Source organism: Serinus canaria, chromosome 2 (genome assembly GCF_022539315.1).
Source record: "Serinus canaria isolate serCan28SL12 chromosome 2, serCan2020, whole genome shotgun sequence".
NCBI classification, from domain to species: domain Eukaryota; kingdom Metazoa; phylum Chordata; class Aves; order Passeriformes; family Fringillidae; genus Serinus; species Serinus canaria.
Genome location: NC_066315.1, coordinates 2,428,393 through 2,451,359, shown reverse-complemented (window position 1 = coordinate 2,451,359; position 22,967 = coordinate 2,428,393). Strand labels below are relative to the sequence as shown.

The 22,967-nt window shown below is 45.0% G+C and overlaps 2 protein-coding genes across 4 annotated transcripts in view; both read right to left on the bottom strand.

Annotated features, from left to right (window-relative positions):
• The window catches only part of LOC103813045 (uncharacterized), a 28,499-nt gene extending 19,705 nt beyond the window's left edge, over positions 1–8,794 (bottom strand). The window contains exons 1-2 of one of the 2 annotated variants that reach the window (XM_009086255.4): positions 8,710–8,794; positions 3,324–3,450 (exon numbers count right to left, since the gene is read on the bottom strand). In XM_009086255.4, the coding sequence (XP_009084503.4) occupies positions 3,324–3,361 (38 nt within the window). In that variant the 5' untranslated portion in view covers positions 3,362–3,450; positions 8,710–8,794. Of the gene's footprint in view, positions 1–3,323; positions 4,225–8,709 lie in introns of those variants that run through there. The other variant, XM_030233762.2, reaches the window with a different exon arrangement.
• A 7,851-nt stretch (positions 8,795–16,645) lies between these two features.
• Positions 16,646–22,619, bottom strand: IBA57 (iron-sulfur cluster assembly factor IBA57). 2 transcript variants are annotated; one of them, XM_050971807.1, is made up of 3 exons: positions 22,453–22,619; positions 20,519–20,850; positions 16,646–18,304 (listed from the first exon to the last, which is right to left on the bottom strand). In XM_050971807.1, the coding sequence occupies exons 1-3, from the start codon at positions 22,602–22,604 to the stop codon at positions 17,913–17,915; spliced, it is 876 nt and encodes a 291-aa protein (XP_050827764.1). In that variant the 5' UTR covers positions 22,605–22,619; the 3' UTR covers positions 16,646–17,912. The 2 variants fall into 2 exon arrangements, with proteins under 2 accessions (XP_050827764.1, XP_009084005.1); XM_009085757.4 differs by having other exon boundaries at positions 22,208–22,547.
• Positions 22,620–22,967: the final 348 nt, after the last annotated feature.

Here is a 22,967-nt window from a genome sequence, read left to right as displayed (position 1 = left end):
TCATCACTGCTGATGGGAGTTGTGCAGGACAATGTGTCTAAAGCCCAGGAGAAGAGGGACTTCATGTACCCTAGATAAGGCTCAGTGCTTCCAGAACACTGGACCTGTCCTAGCCCCCAGGCAAACACTAATTCTCCTCTGGGGTTTACACAGGAACCACCAACAAGCAGGGGAAAAAAAAAGGGATGGAATCACTCAGAAAGTCAGAATTAAAAATCCATTAATTAAATGCTGCCTTTAAAAAAAAAAAGGGAGGGAAAAATCAAATTATTTAGTTTATTCCTCTGCAAATGCTGGGAGAGCCAGTGGTCTTAATAAATTACCTTCAAAAACAACAATAATAAAATACATCTAAAGCCCAGACAGGTATATTGGATTATTTGTTTTCCATTCAAACAGTGAAGGAACAGGCAAAAAATGTATTCACCAAAACCATTCACCATTTCCAAAAGCCTCAAGCAGTTCTTTGTACTTAAATTCTCTTCCAAAGTTTCTTTTGAGGAGAAATACACGAGCACAACTTCATCAGTAAAATGTTAATGTTTCAGGTATAAATATATACAGAATTAAACAGTATCACAGCTATTAGACATGGATATTGTTGTGGTACCTGTGAATGAAAAAGGGAGATATTTGGATCAGACACAGAGAAAGTTGTTCCCTGTCAGGGTGGGGAGGCCCTAACATGGATTCCAAGAGAAGCTGTGGCTGCTCCAACCCTGGGAGTGCCCAAGGGTAGGCAGGGGCAACCTGGAATAGTGGGAGGTGTCCCTGCCCATGGCAGGGGAGAAATGAGATGATTTTTAAGGTCCCTTCCAACCCAAACCATCCTGTGATCTGCAAGATCAGTGAAAGGTGTGTCTGAGCCATTTTCCACTCAGAGGCTTCTCCCAGATGGGGCAGCTGGAAACAGAAACCTGCACCTTGGGAAAATGCTCCCTCTGCCAGGATTCCCCAGCAGGACCCTGGCTGGAGCCCTGGCTGTGAGAGTTTCAGATTTCTGTGCTGCCAGGCACTGACCCCCAAAAGAGCACTGCAGTGACCTGAGGGCCTGGAGAAGCTTCCAGAATGGAATGGCAACTGGGATTGTGGGTGTGGAGTTGGGATAGAAGTGTGTGATATCCCAGGGTGGGAAACTCAGAGTTTGAGGGTTTGGAATGCAGTGATGGATATAAAGCAAGATGGAGGTTTTGGGGTGGAGGCTGCTCCTCCTTCTTCCCCTTCTCCTTCTCCTCCATGGGTTTGGGTGGTTTTGTGTCATTGGATAAAAAGTCCCCATTGCAGCCATGGGTGTTGGTTATTGGGTTAAAAGTGAAAATAATTGAGGTGTCATTTCTGAATTGGGCAGTTGATCCTTCAAAGGCCTTGGAGAGAGAGAGCTGGGGCTCCATTTTCAGTTTGTGAGAGTGAAGTGCTGCAGAGCTCAGGGTTTGTGAGACTGTGACAGAGATAAGAGCTGATAAACATCTGAGTTCAACAAGAAATTCCATCTCACACATTTAATCCAAACCCTGGCAGAAAGAAGCAAAAGAATTGACAGACACTCCCCTGTTACTCCTCAACACTGGAAGGGTTTTGCTCCCAGAGTTGTCCAAAGCTCTGGCAGCAGTTCCAGACTTGTGGCTGCCATTCCAAGATGCCCATTGGGCAGCCTGGAAGGAGTTTTAGGAATTTTCATGAAGAATCCTAAATTATGCCAGGGATATGAACATCTGGGGGACAGAAACAGAATGATTTGAGTTTGGAATGGACCTGCAGCTTCCACTGTCCCAGGGTGCTCCAAGCCCCATCCAACCTGGCCTTGGACACTTCCAGGGATCCAGGGGCAGCCACAGCTTCTCTGGGAAGCTGCTCCAGGGCCTCACCACCTTTAGGAAGGATTTCCTCTTCTTTAGAGGTGAGAGGAGCTTCTGGCTCATATCAGATTAAGAGCTCTCTAGAAGATATTTTATAAGCTGAAAAATAACCTAACCACAGCTAAATATTGCTTCATTTTACAATCAGAAGAGCTGCTTTCACTGACATGAAATCCCACCTGACAGAGCTCTTGATTTTCCAAAAAAAGCACTAAAATTAGCCAAAAATCTTTTTAGAATCAGTTATGGTAAAGCTGTTGGATCTCCCTGCCCCAGAGCACTGCAACAACACCCCTGAAAACAACAGCAAAGAGCAGCACTGCAGCATTTCACATCCACACTGAGGGAATTCTGCTCTCCTTCCTTGGCAGGGGAAGTATTTCCTGTTTATTCCTTGGGTTTTGTTTCTTGGCTGGATTAAACAAGCACAAAAAGCACTGTTCTGGGGCTTTTGAAAGATTTTTAATAGTCCCCACCTATGGATATCTTAATTTGTAGCACACACAGGGAATGCCTGACTCATTCAGGGTGCCCTGCCAGGGATTCTCTGAAAGCACTGGATAAAAAAAATAAAGTACAAAATAAAAAAAGCCCAGAAATCTCTAAATTTCTTTTTTGGGTTTCCCAATAAATGGACCAGCAGAAGTAAACAGGCAAAAAAAAAAAAAGTAAAAATACAAATTCAGGGAAGAAAATAGGTCAGTTGCTCAGACCTCTTAATATGAGGGATAAAACTATAAAAATAGCAGATTACTCAAGACTTCCCTCTAAAATCCTGAACTCACATCATCAAAAAGATTTGTTGCAGCAGCAAAAGGAAAGGTTCCATTTCAGCAGACAGAGAAAAAGTTTCTTGATTCTTTTTCAAAGGAAAAGAACCCAAGTCTTCCAGACTCCTCTTAGCTGAGTCAAGATCACCTTAAAAAAAGCACCTTTTAAGGAGGGGGAATAAGATGTGTGTGGGGGAATGAAAGTAAAATAAATTTTAAGAGGTGTGTGGGAATAAATTAATAATAAAAAAAATAAAATGAATAAATTTATGAGGTGCTTGCTGAATACATGGGTTCTGATGCCAAATTAAAATTAAGAATATTCACAGGCCCTTTGTTTATTTTGTTTTAACACAAGCATCTAAATACTCATTTCATACTAATTCAGACTAAATACCCATTTCAACTAACAAAGACTTTTTGGGGGGTTTTTTTTTGGGTCCATGGAAACTCCCCACAGTTGTTCTCCATGACTTTGTGGTGAGTGTGACAAAGACAAGAAGAGCTTGGAAGGATGTGCTGCATTTCCAGGACCAGAGGATGGCTCTGACACAAGCAGGGAAAGCTGCTCCACCTGGGATGGAACATTCCCTCCAGCTGCTGGGCTTGTTCTGTAAGGTGATTATTCACTATAAAACAAACCCCTCAGCAAAGCTTTTATTTCTGCTGCCCTGCAAAAACTCAGTTTTGGACTCACCTGTGGCTGGCACTGCCCAAGGGTGGCACCTGGACCATGTCCTTGGCATCAGCAGCCAGGTTCTCTCCTCTGGAGCGAGCAGCATGGCGTGCAGGAAGGGATCAAGGCTCCTAAGGACCAACTTCTCCTGGTCAAAAGCAACAAAAATCCCCCAAAAAAGCAGTTACCAGGTCTGCCAAAGCTGCATTTATACACAAAACTCATTTCTAGCCCCCCTCACTTGGCTCCTCCAGTCCAGCTATCCCTAGCCCAAGGCCAGATGGGGAAGTCCATCCTGCCAGGAAGGGGTGATAATTCACTTGTGGGGAATTTGGGAAGGAATTTTATCATTGCTGCTGCTTTTAATGAAGGGATGGGACTATTTTGGAGCTAGGAACAATTTATTGCTCAGATAAACCTCAGTCTCGGAGGCTGTGAGATTTTAGAGGAGTGAGCCATAGTTCAGAGTAGTCAATTTCTTTATTACAAGACAATACAGAACTTTCCAAACTATCAGAGTTGTCACAGGTTTATTTTGCTTTTCTAACCTATCACCTTTACTCACTTCTACTACCCTGTGGATATTTTTGTCCAATGGGCTTGTGTCTCACATGCATAGATGTATTTTTGTTATAACTTCTGAACTTTCAGCTCACTCCATACAACCCCACCCCTACATTATGAACCCTTCACCATCTTATCAGTACAATTTCTCACTTCTTTAAAGCCCATTCTTTCTTACAACTATAGAAACATAAGTTTAGGATTTTTCTGCTTGATATCTGTGTATTTTATTTTTACATCAATCCCAGCTACAGATCAAATCCTTCAGTGTCCACAGAAATTTTTCATTTGTCAATTCCCACAGAATTTGAGACAGGACTTTCGAATTGTTTTTGATGATGTAGATTATTTTTCTTGTCTTTTGCATAGATAGGAAGGGTGAGTTTGGTTTACACCTTTATGGTTCAGAAGGTTACAGGACTCTTAGGTACCAAACTTTTTAAGGAGTTATTGACCAATAACACACTGCTAACAAGGATATTTGTGTTTTTAACTTAAATGCATGAATCAGAAATGCAGGGAACTCTCAGAACTTTGGGCCTGTGAGCCAAAGCTTAGAATTAAACCCAGGATTTGATCAGAGACCTTGGAAAAGGCTTCCAAACTGAGGTGACAGAAGGGAGAATGTGGATTTGAAGTTTAAAGCAGAGACACGTTAAGCTAAGTAGAGGAAAGTTTAGAGTTTTAAAGTTTAAGATGTAGAAAAAATAAAAGCAGATGCAGAAGTAAACAAGGAATTTAGAGTGCAGCACTGTGGGTTTGTGTGTTATAACATGATTGGCTAAGAGAGCTCACACTATGGCATGGGTCCATAAGACAAAATATTTAAAGATTAAATCAAAAAACAAATATCCTATTGGCAGTGTTTTATTGGTCAACAACTACTTAAAAAGTCTTGTAGCTAAGGGTCTGGTGACTTTCTGAACCATGCAGTAGCAATGTGAGCCAAGCTCACCCTTCCAGCCTGTGTAGAAAATAAACTGCACCATCAAACACAATCATTATGTTCAAATATATAATCAAATACATCTCAAATCCCTCCCAAAATTCCCCACAAGTGAATTATCAGAGCCAGGCACTGGAGCAGGATGGCAGGGAAGGGGTGGAGTCCACCACCATCATCCCTGGTGGAATCATCACCAGTGCTCAAAAGGCATCTGAAGGTGACAAGTGGGGACAGGGCTTGACTCAATGACCTGAGAGGTCTTTTCCAACCTGAACAATTCCCTGTTCCCAAGAGCACTCCAGGTGGAATGTTCTGATCCCAAAATCCTTCCACTTGGACCCATTACAGCACAACTTCCCTGTCACAAGGGACTGTCCAGCTGTGGCTGTCCCCTGCCACACGTGTGGCACTTGTCAGGACACAGCAGTGTCCCAGGTGAGAGAATCAACACCTGCACAATCCTAAGGCTTCATTTTCACTGAATGGCACCCAAAGCTTTGTGGCAGTGCAGCTTTTATGATTAAGATAAATCAGGACAAATCTCACAGCAGTCACGTTATGATAAATTCTCCAAACCTGACAAAGCAGCTGCTCCTGTCCTAAAGGAAGGAGATGATGTCAGACTGTTGGAGCCCTGACTGCTGAGAATTCCAGACTTTCTGTGCTGCCAGGCACTGACCTGAGGCCCTGGAGAAGCTTCCAGAATGGAATGGCACAACTGGGATTGTGGGTGTGGAGTTGGGATAGAAGTGTGTGATATCACAGGGTGGGAAACTCAGAGTTTGAGGGTTTCGAATGCAGTGATGGATATAAAGCAAGGTGGAGGTTTTAGAGTGGAGGCTGCTCCTCCTTCTTCCCCTTCTCCTCCATGGGTTTGGGTGGTTTTGTGTCATTGGATAAAAAGTCCCCATTGCAGCCATGGGTGTTGGTTATTGGGTTAAAAGTGAAAATAATTGAGGTGTCATTTCTGAATTGGGCAGTTGATCCTTCAAAGGCCTTGGAGAGAGAGAGCTGGGGCTCCATTTTCAGTTTGTGAGAGTGAAGTGCTGCAGAGCTCAGGGTTTGTGAGACTGTGACAGAGATAAAAACTGATAAACACCTGAGTCCAACATGAAATTCCATCTCACACATTTAATCCTAACCCTGGCAAAAAAGAAGCAGAGACTCCACATCCCACTGTGGCTGATCCCCCTCATCCTGCAGCACCAAGGATTTGGCTGATCTGATGTCCAACCTGGATTTTGCTCCCAGAAATGGGATCTCACCACATCAACCTTTTCTCAGCTTTTTTTCTCTCAAGGCGCCCCTCACCACACACATTATTGACCTGGTTAATCATTACCTCTGTGCCACAACCCATCTATTTGCAACTTTGGCAGTGGATTTCACAAATCTAGATTTCAGGATATTCATTTTTCATGGATCTCCTGAAGCCCAAACAACAATCCAAGGATCTCTCTAAAACAGGAACTCCCTGAAATCATGGGAAACTCCCAAAGTGTTGCAGATGCTCCATTTGGAATTCACAACCCACACAAGAGTCCAAGTGAAGCTTAAAATTTACACAGGTGCTCAAAACCAGCTCTGGTGCTGCCCCTATGCTCCAGCCTCCTTCAGAAAAATGGATTTTCTGTCTGTGGCTGCCACAAACAGATGTTTCTTACACTAGTGGCAAAAAAAAAGGAGATTTCAGGGAGGAAATGGGGAAGGACTGAGAACTTCCAACCACATCACGAGCTCCAGAATCAGGGACCAAGCTTGAAGAACCACATTTCTCTCTAACCCATCTTCTTTTTTTGAATTATTTTATATTTAGGCCTATCTGCTTTACAAAGCTACATGGCAGAAAGGTTTTGGGGCTAAGAGGTTCCAACCAGCTCCTCAATTCCACCCTTGAAAGAAGGCAGTGAGTCTTTGTCAGGTGCCTCTTCCTGAGCCAAAACCCCCACCCAAACACACAGAACATTGCTGCAACTTTTATATTAAAGCTTCTAATTCATAACCTCTCCACTGACTGAAATTCTTGCTTTATTAAAAAAATTAATTTGCCAGCAGATAGGTTAGAAACAAAGCCCTGCTCAGCCATTCATTTAAACTATTCCTAAAAGTTACTAATATTGTTTTTACTGCTAGACCTTACAGCTCTACACACTCCTAATTGTTGCCCAAAGCCACAAGGACTCTGAACACGCCAGTCCCACTATTTCAAAGTATATTTTACTTACAAGTTTTACTAGTTTCACCTTTTTTTTTAATGCATGCTCCATGCAAATATAAGGGAATGTAATTCACCTTCACTTCCAATTCCTGTCACACTCCATTATCTCCTGGTAGTCCCAGGGAACACAAGGGAATTTTAAACAAACAGGTAATGAGATTTTACTGGACTTCCACTCACTTTAAAGTCAAATAATTCAAAGGTGCTACAAGTCCTGATTTGTAGATAATGCCCTGTGCTGTAAAAAATATTATTGGTACAAAAATAAACATTTTTGTTCAGGAATATAAAATTCCAGCTGGAGTTACAAAATATTCCTCCTAATTCATTCTGACCTATCCAGTACAGTTTAAATTCCACTAAATCAAACTCTTTCCAGATATACCTTAAAGCACACAAAAATGCTGAAATTATCCATTGCTGAACGGGGAAAACACAAACTTACTGAAGTTACAAACTGGTGTAACATGGGGAAAAATAAACAGAACTTTTTAATCACCTGAACAGGGATGAGGACACACTAAATGTTATATAAAAGTTTGTGTCTTAATTTCATTAGACTATTCAAATGAGATATAAACCATTGTTCTACTTGACTTCCTCCTCACTTTGTGAAATTAAAGTCATAATTAGGTGTCCTCAGGACCACAAATTGGAACAAAATGCTGTTACAACATCCCTTCAAACACCTAAACTGTTTTTAAGGAGAAACAGACAAGTTTTTAATGTTGTCATTACCTGGCTGTGAAGTTACTGCACATCTCAGGGGAGAGATGACAGCAAGATTCCCAAATTTCCTATTCACTTTGAGAAAGACTTAAAGCTTCCTGCCAGAAGACTCCGGTGCTCAGCACCACGAGATACCTGGAGAAATCTGGGTTTTGTCAGGCACTGGTATCAAAGAACCACCTGAAAGCACTGAGAAATCTGAACACTACTAGGAAAGTAACTCACCACGCTTTTCTTTAAACTACAACAATCTCAGCCAACGTTACAGCACAGACATCACTGTAACATCAGCATCATGAAATCAACATCAGCATCATCAAAATCAGCAGAAATCGGTATCCTGGGTGCTTTTCCAGATGTTTAAACAACCAGCATCTCTCTGGACACCCCAAATTATCCTCTGGGCAGCCCAAGCATCCCTCTGGACACCCTGAGTTAGTTATCCCCCCCGGATACCCTGAATTATCTTTTGGGCAGCCCAGTCATCCCCCAGACACTCTGAATTAACCTTCGGGAAGCCCAAGCACCCCTCCAGGCACCGCAAGTTAGTTATCCCCCCCGGACACCCCAAATTATCCTTCAGGCAGCCCAAGCCTCCCCCGGACACCCCAAATTATCTCTCTGGACATCCCGAGTTAGTTATCCCCCCAGACACGCCGAATTATCCTTCGGGCAGCCTGGTGCCTCCTGGCACCCCGAATTATGCCTTTGGACACCCCGAACATCCATCCAGGCACCCCAAGTTATCCCTCCAGACACCCCGAGCTTGTTATTCCCCGGGCAGCCCAAGCATCCCTCTGGACACCCCAAATTTGTTATCCCCTCCGGACACTCCGAGTTAGTTGTCCCCTCCGGACATCCCGAGCATCCCTCCCGGAGGCGCAGAAACCTCATCCCGCACCCAGAACCAACTTGCACCGAGACCAACCCGCGCGGCCATCGGGTCCCACCTGCCATTCCCCGGCTGCTCTCCCTGTCCCCGGCAGAGATCGCGGGGAAGCGGCCGGAGCCGAGCCCGTCCCCGGCAGAGCCCGGCGGGGAAGGAGCGGCCGGAGCCGAGCCCGTCCCCGGCGCTGCCGTGCCTGGGCGGCAGATCCCCGCTCAGCCCGCGGTTACCACACGCACTCTGTTGCCAGGCTATGGCAAAGCGTCTCCTCCACCCTCCCGGAGCCGCGGGACAACGCGGGAAGCGGCGGGAAAGCTCCGGGAAAGCGGCGGGCTCGGGGAACGGCCCCGCCGGGCGCAGCGCGCCCCGAGCCCGCCGCGTCCCCGCGATGTCACCTCGGGCTGGCCGGGCCACGGAACCTCCCGGGGCGCTGCCCTGGCACCGGGGCCGGGCTGCAGGGAGGCCCCGGAGGAGACGGGAGAAAGCCGAGCTCACATTCGGCCGCTGTCGCTGCCCAGCCAGTCCCGGCCGTGGAGCGCTGATGTCACCGCAGGGCCGGGAGGCGCGGGGACTCTGGGAATTGCAGTCCGTGCCCCGTGTGCCAAGGATGGAGATTGGGAATTGCGGTCCGTGCCCCGTGTGCCAAGGATGGGGATTGGGAATTGCGGTCCGTGCCCGGTGTGCCCAGGATGGGGATTGGGAATTGCGGTCCGTGCCCGGTGTGCCCAGGATGGGGATTGGGAATTGCGGTCCGTACCCGGTGTGCCCAGGATGGGGATTGGGAATTGCGGTCCGTGCCCGGTGTCCCCAAGGGTAGGGATTGGGAATTGCGGTCCGTGCCCGGTGTCCCCAAGGGCAGGGATTGGGAATTGCGGTCCGTGCCCGGTGTCCCCCAAGGGTAGGGATTGGGAATTGCGGTCCGTGCCCGGTGTCCCCAAGCGTCGGGACTGGGAATTGCTGTCCGTGCCCGGTGTCCCCAAGGGTAGGGATTGGGAATTGCGGTCCGTACCCGCTGTACCCGAGGTTTAGGATTGGGAATTGCGGTCCGTTCCTGGTGTGCCGAGGACTGGGATTGGGATTGCAGTCCGTACCCGCTGTCTCTGAGGTTTGGGAATTGCGGTCCGTTCCCGCTGTGCTGAAAGTTGGGAATTGCAATCCCTTCCCACTCTCCCGAGGTTCGGCATTGGGAATTGCGGTCCGTTCCCGGGGTGCCGAGGTCGGGATCCCGCTGCCCGCGGGGTTTTATAACGAGCTGAGCCGTTTAATGAGGAAACGCTGCCCAGGTGGGAAAGCAGCGCCGGCAGCTTCGGGAAATGCGGCTTCTCCTCCCTAATTAGCGACTAATCGTGCTCAGGTGATCACTATCCCGTAGTTACAGACAAATATAGACTATTTCATATTTTTTATATATAAAAGTAAAAGTATATCTATATATAAGTATATTGAAGTATATAGTAATAAAGCAAAATATAATAATAAGTAAATATATCTATTTATATCTATATAAAAGTATATAAGCATAAATATATAGAGAGAGGTATGTATATGTGTATGTATATGTATATGTATATGTATATGTATATGTATATGTATATGTATATGAGTATGTGTATGTATATGTGTATGTGTATGTATAAAATTATATATGTAGAAATATATATATATCAAAGTATGTGTGTATATATGTATATATATTTAAACTATACATGGATATATAAATTAAAAAGTATATGTATAAAAGTATATAGAGCAATTAGAGCAATTTGCATGTGTATATATTTATTTGTGCATGTGAAAGTACATCTATAAAAGTGTACAAACATATAAATAAGCATGTATATATATGTGTATGTATATTTAAAGTATATATGTGTAAAAGTACATATATTTAAAATTATATAATTATTAAATATATATATATGAAAGTATGTATGTATATATAGTTAAACAAGTATAAATAAAATATTATAAATAAATAAATATAGTTAAATAAATACATTAAAATGTATATATATATTAAAAAGTGCATATATGTGTATATATTTTAGGTGTGTGTGAAAGCACATATATAAAAGTATATAAGTATGAATATATATGTGTATAAATATTTCCATATATTTAAAGTATATATATGTGTAATAGTACAAATGTATAAAATTAAATGACTAGAAAAGAATATATATAAAAGTACGTGAGTATGTATATTTCTGTATATTTAAAGTACATATATGTGTAAAATTATACATATATAAAATTATATAACTATGGAAGTATACAATAAAGTATGAGTATATATGTATATCTATTTAAATTATATATGTACATATAGTTTTAAAAGTATACATAAAAGTACCTACAAAGTAATATATATATGTGTATATATATTTATATGTGTGTATTAAAGTACATATATAAAAGTAGATAAGTATAAATATATATATCGAAGTATGTCTATATAGGTGTATATATATTTAAGGTATACATATGTGTAAAAGGACATACATGTAAAATTATGTAACTGTAAAAGTATCTATATCAAAGTATGTGTGTATATATGTATATATATTTAAACTATATATGTGTGAAAGGATATATGTTTAAAAGGAATATCAGTAGAAAAGTATATACAAAAATACATAAATTAAATTACATATATATAAGTGGATATATTCATTTATATGTACTATATTTATATATTTTAAATATAATATTTGCCTTGGTATAAATATAAATATTTATATTTGTATATATTTGTGTATATATACTATATTTATATACTTATATATGTAAAACAAATATATATATATATATATATATATATAAATAAAAGCATGTCTATAGATTAGTGTATATGTACAATACTTATAGAGTAATAAACTATGTATTTGACTATTTCAAACCCACTTAAGCTGTAATCAGGAAGCACAGCCCAGTAGGGAAATTTTAATTGCTTTAACAGACACAGCAATTGACAATGCCATCATATTTCACAGTAAAAGGATTGTGCACCTCTTGTATCTCTGGGGGTTTGGCATCTCAGATAATTCACTGGAATTCACGTGGTTTTGGTGGTCGTGGCACTTCTGTTCCTGTGTCCCCACTGAAAGTAGCATTAGAAGGAATTAAAAATGAAGTTTATTTTACGTAAAGGCTTCCTTCCATGCCAAGCTGATTTCCCCTTTATCAAATTTCTCTGTGACAGTTGTATTTTATCACCTTTTCCACACTTTTTTCCCTTAATAAAATCATGGTTTTCCCACAATTCTTTGCCTGAGATTACAAATCCTGACCATCCCCCCACATCGATCTATTTTTAGCCCCACCAAAAAAAACAAAATAGCAAATATAATTTCAGCAAGTAAACGTATCCAGAGACAATGGGAATGGCAAACAGATCCATCTTCATCTTCCTGAAGAAAATGACACAAAACCCAGTTAAAATGCAATTTAGTTGGGTTGCTGGGAAGTGGAGTCCATCATCAGTCAGGAATTATTAATCTTGAGATTGGAAAAAAGAGAAACTAAATTTCTCTTTGCTAAATTCCCACTAAATTAAAAAAAATCAAAAAATTTACAAAAGCTACCTTTGACATGCATTTATTTAAGCTAAACACCAAAATTTGAATGAAACTGCTCTAATAAAAGAGAATGTGAGTGGCACACAGCACACAACCTTCTCCAAATATTCAATTTTTTCCCTTCAGCTTTTCTGACACAGCAATAAGTAGGAAATGAGATCAGCTCTAAAAACCCAAGTTTTATTTGCTGAGTTGCTGTTCCCCCTCTGGTTTGTCCCAAAACTTCCAGTGACATTCCCAGACAGCCTCCAGCTGCACAACTGGAGAATAAAATAATATCTAAAACTGAAACAAGAAGATTTCTATTCATTTCTACTTTTTTCTTTTTTTTTTTTTTTTCCCTCAAAACCCTGAAAGATCAAAAATCTCAGGCAGGGATGGAGGAAAACAGAGAAAACCCAAATATTTCCAGAGTTGTGGCAGCAGAGCACTGAAGCACAAACTGTGATTTTAGTGGTGGGAGCAGACAGCAGAATTCCACACTCCTTTGGCCTGGATGGACAGAGGGAAAGAGAGAAAATCCAGACACAAATCCACAAAAACACTTTAGGCAGAAATTTTTTCTGCTGCCTCAAGAACAGGGTTACAGCAAAAAAAAAAACAAAAAAAACCCAAGACTTTTCCTTGAAGGGTTCACAGTCTAAAAAAGCCAAATACCACACAGGGAAAGGGTTGGAAAAAAAGAATTTAAAGCCAAAATGTAGCATTTGTCTTTGTTCCTATCCAGCAGAAACTGTGCTCCCAAAAATATGAAATAATTAGAAGAAGAAGGAGCTACACCCTCCTCTCAAAGTACCATTCAAAGTGCCACAATGGCCATGCAGAGAGTGCTTTCAGCAGGAATTGTGGGGAAAAGGGGATGAAAGCTGCCAAATTTCCCAGCCCTGAAAAGCCTGGAGAAATTGAATCTCCTGGAAAAGCAGCACCAAGGCAGCCCATGAGGAATAAACCCAATTTGAGGCTCTCATCTGGGCAGTTTTTGGACACCCTGAAGGCCTGAAAGGGCTCAGCACTGCCTCAGTAGCAGCAAAAAACAATCCAAATATTGATTTAAGCTACAAATATTGGTGAGGCCTTCTTAAAGTCATCCAGAGTCAAGATGCTCACCCAAAACCTGGGCACAGCAGTGTCAATCCCTAAGAGTAATTATATTTTTGATAGGGAATAACAGTGGTTTTGACAACCTGCAGGAGAATATATATATATAAAATATTATTTCTATTTATATGTTTATAATATATTTATTTATATTTATTATATCTATAAAATATATATATGTGTAGATATAATATAGAATATACAGAATATATAGTAGAATAAATATATCTCAATGTACAGATATAATATAGAATATGTAGAATACATAGAATACACATTATATATAGAATATCTATCTATATATAGAATATATCTGTTATATTATATATATTTCTAGACATATAAATAAAAATATATATCTCAATGTATAGATATAATATAGAATATATAGAGAATTTATATAGAATGACATATTGAATAAATATCTATATATAGAATACATAGTAGAATATACATGGAATATACATATATATAGAGTATGTAAAAAATATATAGAATATATATATAATATATAGTAGAATAAATAAATAAATAAATAAATAAATTGTATTGTATATATTTCTATTTCCATTTTTATTTATATAAAATAGAGTAGACTGAAGTATAAACAGTAATTTTTCTGGACTCTTCACCACACCAAGGCAACTTTTTTTTGGCATTTTACTATGACAGAGAAGGTAAAAACATGTAGCAATGAAGACAAGCCCTGGTCCTAGAAAATGGAAAAAAAAAAATTAAAGGCAGAAAAAAAGAGGAAAATTTTTTCCTGAAAGCAACCATTTCATGTATTCCCCTCTGCAATCTCTGCCAGTGACTTCTGTCTTATCCCACCGGGATTTCAGGTTATTCCAGGTGTTTACTCCACTCTTTTCCCTCTGAAAGCATCACTGAGGCAGCAAGTGGAGACTCACAGAAAAAGGGGATCAGGAAGGGCCCCACATTTTCCAGCTGTTTGGGTTGAGGCTGGAAGCTGAGCAGGTCACCTGAGAGCCCCCCTTGGGCACCGTGTTGGTGCTCAGGAAAAATTTCACAGAATTCCCAGAATGACCAGGTTGGAAGAGACCTTCAAGGTCATTCAGTCCAGCCCAGCCCCAACAGCTCAACTCAGCCCTGGCACCCAGTGCCACATCCAGGCTTTGTCAAACACACCCAGGGATGGGGACTCCACCACCTCCCTGGGCAGCCATTCCAGAACTTTATCACTCTTTCTGGGAAAAACTTTCTCCTGCTCTCCAGCCTGTGGTGGTTCCAGCTGTGGGTGTCTCTGGCTCTGCACTGAAGGCACTGAGACAGCAGTTCATGTTCACACTCAGGTGTTTATTATTCCTTATCACTAAAACAGTCTCACTGCTGGGAGTTCAGCAGCTTTTCATCAGAAGGCACAAAATGGCCACAATCTCTTGTTCCAAGGGCTTTAAGACTAAACCATCCAATTCAGAGCTGACACCTGGATTATTTTCCCTTTTAACCCCATAACTGATCCCACAGAGCCCCCAGTGCAGACTTGTCTGCCCAATTACAAAATGCCACCCAAACCCATGGAGAAGGAGGAAGAAGAAGGATGAAGAAGCAGCCCAGGATGACACCCTGTGCCCTCCATCTTGCTTCCATCCACAACACCCTAAAAACCCCAAACCCTCAATTTCTCACCCAGTGACACACCTGCACTGCTCTCTAGAATCTATTGCACACTTGTGTGGGTTCCAGTCTGTCTTGGAGTCTGGGAAACTTTCTCCATGAGTGAGGGTCAGAGTCAGAGCTGCCCTGGGGGTCAGGGCACCCCAGAGCAGGCACAGAAATATTCCCAGTGCTCTGGGTTCCCACACCAACCTAAACTTCCCTTGGCCCAGCTGGAGGCTGTGAGCTCTGGGTGTGTCAGTGCTGCTGCAGACAGAGCCCAGCCCCAGCTGAGCACAGGCACCTTTCAGGAGCTGTCAGAGGGATGGGGGCACCCCTGAGTCTCCTTTTCTCCAGGCTGAGCACCCCCAGCTCCCTCAGGGCTCCTCTCAGGGTTTGTGTTCCCAGCCCCTCTCCAGCCTCGCTGTCCCCTCTGGATGTGCTCAGTGTCCCAAGGTCCTTCCCAAGCTGAGGGCCCAGAGCTGGGCACAGCACTCCAGGTGTGACCCCAGCAGTGCCCAGGGCAGGGCAGAGTGACCTCCCTGCTCCTGCTGGCCACTCCATTGCTGAGCCAGGCCAGGAGCCATTTGCCTTTCTGGCCACCAGGGCACTCTGCTGGCTCGTGGTCAGTCTCTGCTGACCAGTGCCCCCAGGTCCCTTTGTGTCACTGCCCAGCCACACTGTCCCCAGCCTAGAGCACTGCAGGGGTTGTTGTGGCCAAAATGCAGGACTGGGCACTTGGACTTTAATTAAACTTCACCTTGTTAGACTCTGCCCATCCCTGTAACCATTCCAGGTCTCCCTGCAGAGCCCTCCTACCTTCCAATTTCCTCACTGGAAAGGTCAAACCCTGAACAGGCTGCCAAGGGAAGTGGTGGAGTCACCATCCCTGAAAGTGGCCAAAAACTGTGTGGATGTGGCACTTGGGGACGTGGATTAATCATGGATTTGGAAGTGATGTTAGTGTAGGAGTTGATGATCCAAGAGGTCTTTTCCAGCCTTAATAACTCCAGGGCTCTCAGGGAGGCAAAATCCCTGCAAAAATCAACTCTTGCACCCTCCAGCCCCAAACTCACCTGGCTCCAATCATTAAAGGTGGAGAAGACTATGAGGGAGAATAAAAAAATTAGGGATAACATGGATTGGGTTATCCTCCATCCATCCCCTCCACTTCTACCTCATTTTTTTGTTTTCCAGAATCAAACACCTCTTCACCCCAGCACCACCTTCTCATGTCTAACATTGTGTCACCTGCAGCTGCTGGCAGCAACAAAAGCCTTTCAAACACTGTGAAGAAGACAAAAGAAACGTGTGTCTGAGGCAGAAAAGATGCAGGGCTTCCCCAAACAGAGGAGTTTATTCAGGGTTTGTCCAGGCTCTGCTCACCCCAGGACAATAAAACCATTCTGAGCAGCCTTTGCACAATGGGTGGCAGAGAGGAAAGGCTGCTTCAGGCCGAGCTGGGCAGCACAGCCTCATTTTTGTGGCCTCTGAAGGGTCCAATTTCATTTATTTTCTCAGCAGAAAGACTCTGATACCAATCCCACACCTGACCATCAGGCTAAGGCATGGTTCTTGTCAGCAAGCAACCTGAAAATGCATTTATTCTGTTTTATGTCTTCACACCAAGCAAAAAAAAAGGCATCTTCTCTTTCAGATGAATCCCACTTAAATCAGAGGCAATAATTAATGAGGTATTCCACAGCATCATTTTACAGCAACCATAGAATTTTAATCAATATAAGCATTTTTTTTACAGACAAATTCCATTCACAGTAACACTGGAAGAGGCAGAATGTGATTTGGGACTGGTTTTGTTACAAATATTCATGCAAAGGCTTTTTTGATTTTGTTTTGGACAAAATGGGATCTCACCTGGACAGCTCTCTCATTGTGTAATGGATTGATTACAATACAAAAATAAAAAGGGTTCCTATAAATCACTGCAGGTTGACAGGGTCAGGAGGCACAGAGCTGGCTGGCTTTGGAAAAAGAGAGGAATATGTTGCAGCAAGAAGAAAAATTGAGGAAGCAGAGGAGTGCTGGCAGCCAGAAAAAATGAAGCAAAGAAATGCCCAGGCATTGGGCTGCTCTGAAAACCCTGGGGCTGGTGGATGGAGAAAACCCCAGCTGCAGGTGGCAGCAGGGACAGGGTGAGTGGCACAGAAAGAGCCAGAACATGGTGAAAATCCTCCCTCAGCAAGGCCAGGCCAAGCCAGCACATGTGGCACTGAAAATATCCCTTTCCTCTCCTAAAAAATGGTTTGAGTGAAGGGAGTCAGGAACTGGCTCTGCTCCCTCCACTGGCACCAAAGCAGGAGACAGGACAGGAGGTTTGAGACCTTTTTTCCCCAGCTGGGATGAGTTAAAATCAAGGTCTGACACATGAAGCACAAAGTGTTCCTCTTCCTGAACACAATTCCACTGGTGGGAAGAAACACCAGCCCCATCAGCAAGTTGAAGAAGCTCAATGCAAGGAGCAATTTGCAGCAAAAAACTTCAGCCTGAGAATACATCTTAATAAGAGCAGCATGATCTCCACTCAAAAAAACCAACAGAATTATAATACCTCAGAATGGTTATTATGAACCAATAAAATTATAATACCTCAGAATGGTTATTCTGAAGTGAAAAAATCAGTGCATGGAACAGGGAAACTCCTGATCCCACTGCTTGGGAGAGCACAGTCTGAAGGAGTGAGTGTTGGCCTGGAGATCCATCCAGAATCCAATCCAACAACACAGGGCACCCCCTAAATGCACAGGAACCCAAAAAGGCACCCCTAAAAAAGTAGGGATTACTCTCAGGGAAAGCTGCAATTCCCTGGTTTTGTCTCTCCACAGCAGATCCAACCCAGTGATCTGCCACAGCTTTGGGTTCTCTCTGTGAGGAATCCTGCAAGACCCTCCCCACAGAACAGCAGCATTCCCAAATTCCCAACCCACCCCAACCTCTCCCTAAGCTGCTCCCTCACCTACTTAGCAGCAGCTTTTGGCCACCACTCGGGCGTGGTGGCCCTGAGCTCCACCCTGTCCCCTGCCAGGGGGATGCAGAGCGGCTCGTGGAGGTGAGCCAGCCTCAGCAGGGCTATGCCCAGCTCTCCTCCTCCAGCACGGAACTTTCCAGCACGTTTTCCTGCCTGGGTGAGGATCTCAGCCCCCTCAGGGATGCCAGCAGGGGGAAGGGGCCCCGGGAAGGTGACGGGCAGCAGGCGCTTGCGGATCACGCCCATGTGGTGCGTCCTGGCCGTCAGCTCCTGGCCGATGTAGCAGCCCTTGGTGAAGCTGATGCCGTTCATGAAGGCCAGGTTGGATTCCAGGGGCAGGGCGACTCCAGGGGGGAGATCCTTCACCCCTTCAGGGATTCCTAGGGTGAGAACAAAGGCAGCAGGTTGGTGCCTTGAGAAGGATGATCTAGAACAGAGGCTGGACTGAGCTAGAATAGTGTAGCAGTGTGCCTCTCCTGTTGATGGAGTGACAAAACTAATCTTTGTCCCCTTAAAAAGGAAATAAGCCCAGAAGTTCAGTATGGAGGGGGCTTGACAGCTGGCCCGCAAGCACAGCTGAGTTAACAGAAGAAATAACAATTGATGATTTTTGAGTGTATCCATAGCAAGGAAGAAGACAAAGCTGTCAGCATGGAAACAGATTAGGAAAGATACATGAACATTTCTGTAAGCTAGACCACGTGCATGAGTAGGTGTGTACAGGTGCCTTATTACAGTTCTGTAAAACTTCTGCCAATCATATTGACATTGATTGCTTTGCACCAATGAATAGAATGTTACTGTGATGTAGTTAATGACTTGAGATCCTGCTTTGTTAACAGTATACAAGCTGGAGAACACACAGAATAAAAACTTTTTTCTTCTTAGACGCTGATCACGTGTGTGTGTGTGTGTGTGTGTGTGTGTGTGTGTGTGTGTCATGTCCGGCCTACCAGTGCCATTTTCTCTGCTCAATTATGTCACCAACATGTTCTATGAAAAATCCTTTCCTTAGGATTTTTTCCTCCTAAGTTGCTGAGAGGCCTCAGGAACAAACTGCAAACAATTCTTATCTGCTGCTGTGGAATGCACCAGATGATCTGGGATTGGTCTCTTGTGGTTGTTTCTCATTAATGGCCAATCCCAGCCCAGACTGTCTCAGTCACAGACAAACCTTTGTTATTCATTCCTTTTCTATTCTTAGCCAGCCTTCTGATGAAATCCTTTCTTCTGTTCTTTTAGTATAGTTTTAACATAATATATATCATAAAATAATAAACCAAGCCTTCTGAACATGGAGTCAACGTTCTCATCTCCTCTCTCATCCTGGGACCCCTGGGAACAATGTCACACGATTAGGTGAAAAAAACATCTCATAGGCTTGGGGGACTTCACCTCAAACCTAAGGACAGCTCATTAGACAGGAGCCAAAAATTCCCACCTAAGCAAGTGTCCTGGTCTGAAAAGGAAGTGAGTTTTTTGGGAGTGTCAAACCACTACAGCAATTACTAGAAAAAGAAGAGAAACTAATCACTTTTCTGAGGTGTTTTACTGGGGGCAAGGAACTCTTGCACCTGGCTCAGTTTTTCTCTGTAAAGAGTTTTGTTATTTTGCCTTTAATTAAAACCTTTTTGTTTCCAACACTACCACAGAAGCCATCCTGCTGATTTTATCCCTTCTAAGGGAGCTGAGCTGTCTTGGATGTGAAATAGACCTCCAGGAGCTTATGAGACCCGGCTTGAAGAGACTCATATTTCAGAACAGAAATAATAAAGAATAGAAAGAATTAAGCAAGGATTTATTCCAAGGATCTCCTCCATGGATGCACCTTGGGCAGCAGCAGAGCCCAGCCAGGGCTGCACCCAAGATGACCCAAAATGGCCCCAAAATGCACCAGCGCTCCCGGGGTCTCTCCCTGGGATCAGCTCTGCTCCATTCCCACCTTGCAGTTCATTGTCCCAGCCCAGCTTTAGCCCAGGCACTCCCACCCTGCTTGTTTTTCTCTCTCCAGCCCACGGGGTTTGTGCTCCTGGCTGAGATTGGGCTCATTTGTCCTTGGTGCCCAGCTGGAGCAGGAATTGTTTTGTCTCCCTGCTCTGTGCATCCTTTATCTGCATGGACACACTAAAATCAAAGGCACTGGGGCTCCCAGGACTGAGATCCCTGTCCAGTCTCTCTGACCTTGGAATTAACCCAGCAAATCCAGCCACAATGTTCTTAGGAAGCCAAGTCTGGGTGTTTCCTTTTCCTTCCTCAGCAACAAGCAAATGCCTGGGCTGTGCATCATCCCAAAACAATCAAAATTACTCCAATCACAGAAGCTTCTCTCTAAGAAAATGAATAATCCTGGCTTTCTTTAAGCATTCCTGACCAATCCCATAATCTGAGTAAGAGAAAATTATACCCACACATTGCCACCAGACAGAATTATAACTACCAGCTCACATTAACATTCAAAGCAGCAATTAATACACCTATTAATGAACAAATGAAATGCATTAAAACATGAGAATGAAAGGTTTATAGCTTATTACTGCCTTAAATCAGCACGTGGACTCCCAAAACCCATAGGGCAAAACAGGGCTTGGCTTTACCTTGTTTATACCTGTGCCTGTGGTAATCCTGCACATCTCCAACTTGGCTCCCAGGGATAATCTCTGACAGGTTTGCTCCTTTCTTTGCAATCAGTCTCCAGCCCATGACTTCTGCCCTGGGGTCAGGGGTTAGGAGCAGAGCCTGGTCTGCACATTTTGGGAGGGAACTGGTGTCCCCAGGGATGACAGCCCACAGGGAGAGGTCGGGGCAGGGGGTGATGGTGACTTTCCTGCGGATCTTGTAGAGTTTCAGGTGTTTCTGGATGGAGTCCAGCACGCTGCTGTCGCACTCCAGCAGGATGTGAGGCTCCTCTGCTGTGTTCCTGTGGAGCCTAAAAAAAAAAAAAAATCGCACCCCCAAGGTCAGGAAGACAAACCCCCAAAGCAGCAGGAGCCAAAGTTGGGTATTTATTTGAATCCTGGTGGGAATGCACAGAGGGATTTCTGGATTCTGCACAGAAATTTCGGTGCAGATTTCTGGATGGCACAGAGGGAGCAGCACCCACATCCCACAGTGAAATAACTGAGCTGTTTCAGCCACCTGCTGTGGCTTCCCTAGCAAACACTGCCCTCACTTCTCCCAGGGGCAGAAACAGGTCTGGCCATGTGGAATTCTCTGTTCTTACCTACAGTGAAGGGAATTTCACAGAATCACAGAATGGTGAGGTTGGAAGAGACCTCCAAGATGATGGAGTCAAACCTCTGCCCTAACACCTCAACCAGACCATAGCACCAAGTGCCATGGTCAGGCTTTTTTTAAACATATCCTGAGATGGTGATTCCACCACCTCCCTGGGAAGAGCATTCCAGTACTTTGTTATTCTTTTGGTGAAAAATTTTTCCTAATATCCAAGCTGTACCTTCCCTGATGTAGCTGGAGGCTGTGTCCTCTGGTTCTGTCAGAGACCAACCCCACCTGTCTCCAACCTCCCTTCAGAAGCTGTAGAGAGCAATAAGGGCACCTCTGAGCCTCCTCTTCTCCAGACTAAACAGCCCCAGCTCCTTCAAACCTTCCTCACAGGGTTTGTGTTCCCAGCCCCTCTCCAGCCTCGTTGCCTCCTCCAGATGTGCTCAATCATCTCAATGTCCTTCCCAAACTGAGGGGCCAAACCTGGACACAGCTGGGGGAGAAGCTTCATTCAGCTGTGCCTTCCACTGTCACACAATCCCAGGATGGATTTGGGTTGGGAGGGACCTTAAAGCTCACCCAGTGCCACCCCTGCCATGTCAGGGATACCTTCCAACATCCCAGGCTGCTCTAAGCCCCGTCCAACCTGATCTTGGACACTTCCAGGGATCCAGGGGCAGCCACAGCTTCTCTGGGCACCCTAGGCCAGGACCTCAGCACCCTCACAGGGAAGAATTCCTTCCCAAAATCCCATCAGTGCCGCTGGAAGGGCCCTGAGCTCTCCCGGGAGCTCTCTCCTCTCCAGAACACCCCCAGCCCTCACAGCCGGGCTCCAGAGCAGAGCCAACATCCACGCGTGGGGATATCGCACCCATCACACTTGTCTGCTGCGGTGTTCCACAGCAGCTGCACCGAGTGACGGCAACACCCACGGAGGAAGCGCTTTTATGCATGTTAATTTTGACATTTTGACATTTAAGCCAGAAATGTCAGGAGCCACCCCCCGCCACCCTGCAATGGTCTCTCCCAACCCCCCCCCCCACTGCGCCGCTTGGTCTCACCTGTACAAGATGACGTCATACAGGCAGCGGCCCTGCACGTTCAGCGCGTGCGCGTAGAGCGCGGGAGGGGCGTCGCCCTCCGCCACTAGTTGCGTGACGTCATTAGTGAGCAGCCCCTGCAGGAAGGGGGCGGCCTCGGCGCCCCTCACGCCCAGCAGCGCCCGGCCCAGCGGGAAACAGGCGGCGGCCGCGCCCCGCTTGCCCCGGCACCACCGGCGCAGCCCGGGCGCCGTTATTGCCCTCACCAACATGGCCGCGCCGTCACCGAGTCCCCCCACCGCCGCTGCCCGCCGCCACCGCCGCCATCTTGTGTGTGTCCGCCGGGAGGGCGACACCTGCTGGCGGGGCCGGGGCGCCGCGGGACCGCCCCTTTCCCAGTAACCACGCCCTCTTCCATATAGACCACGCCCCTCCAATAGACTCGGCCGATGCCCTGGGCACGCCCACTCCTCCATAGCCACGCCCTCTGTGTTTGGCCACGCCCCCGGTGCCGAGCGGCCCAGAGCGCTCCCCGCGATCCCAAAGGAGGAATTTGGGATCCCCCGGCCATGGAACAGCGGGGGGACAGTCCAGAGCGCTCCCCGCGATCCCAAAGGAGGAATTTGGGATCCCCCGGCCATGGAACAGCGGGGGGACAGTCCAGAGCGCTCCCCGCGATCCCAAAGGAGGAATTTGGGATCCCCCGGCCATGGAACAGCGGGGGGACAGCCCAGAGCGCTCCCCGCGATCCCAAAGGAGGAATTTGGGATCCCCCGGCCAT

Coding starts and splice junctions, on each gene's coding strand:
- IBA57 (XM_009085757.4), bottom strand. CDS start 22,458: ATGTTGGTGAGGGCAATAACGGCGCCCGGGCTGCGCCGGTGGTGCCGG. Junction 20,851..22,207: donor TATGACGTCATCTTGTACAG/GTGAGACCAAGC, acceptor TTTTTTTTTTAG/GCTCCACAGGAACACAGCAG. Junction 18,305..20,518: donor CAGGCACAGGTATAAACAAG/GTAAAGCCAAGC, acceptor TTCTCACCCTAG/GAATCCCTGAAGGGGTGAAG.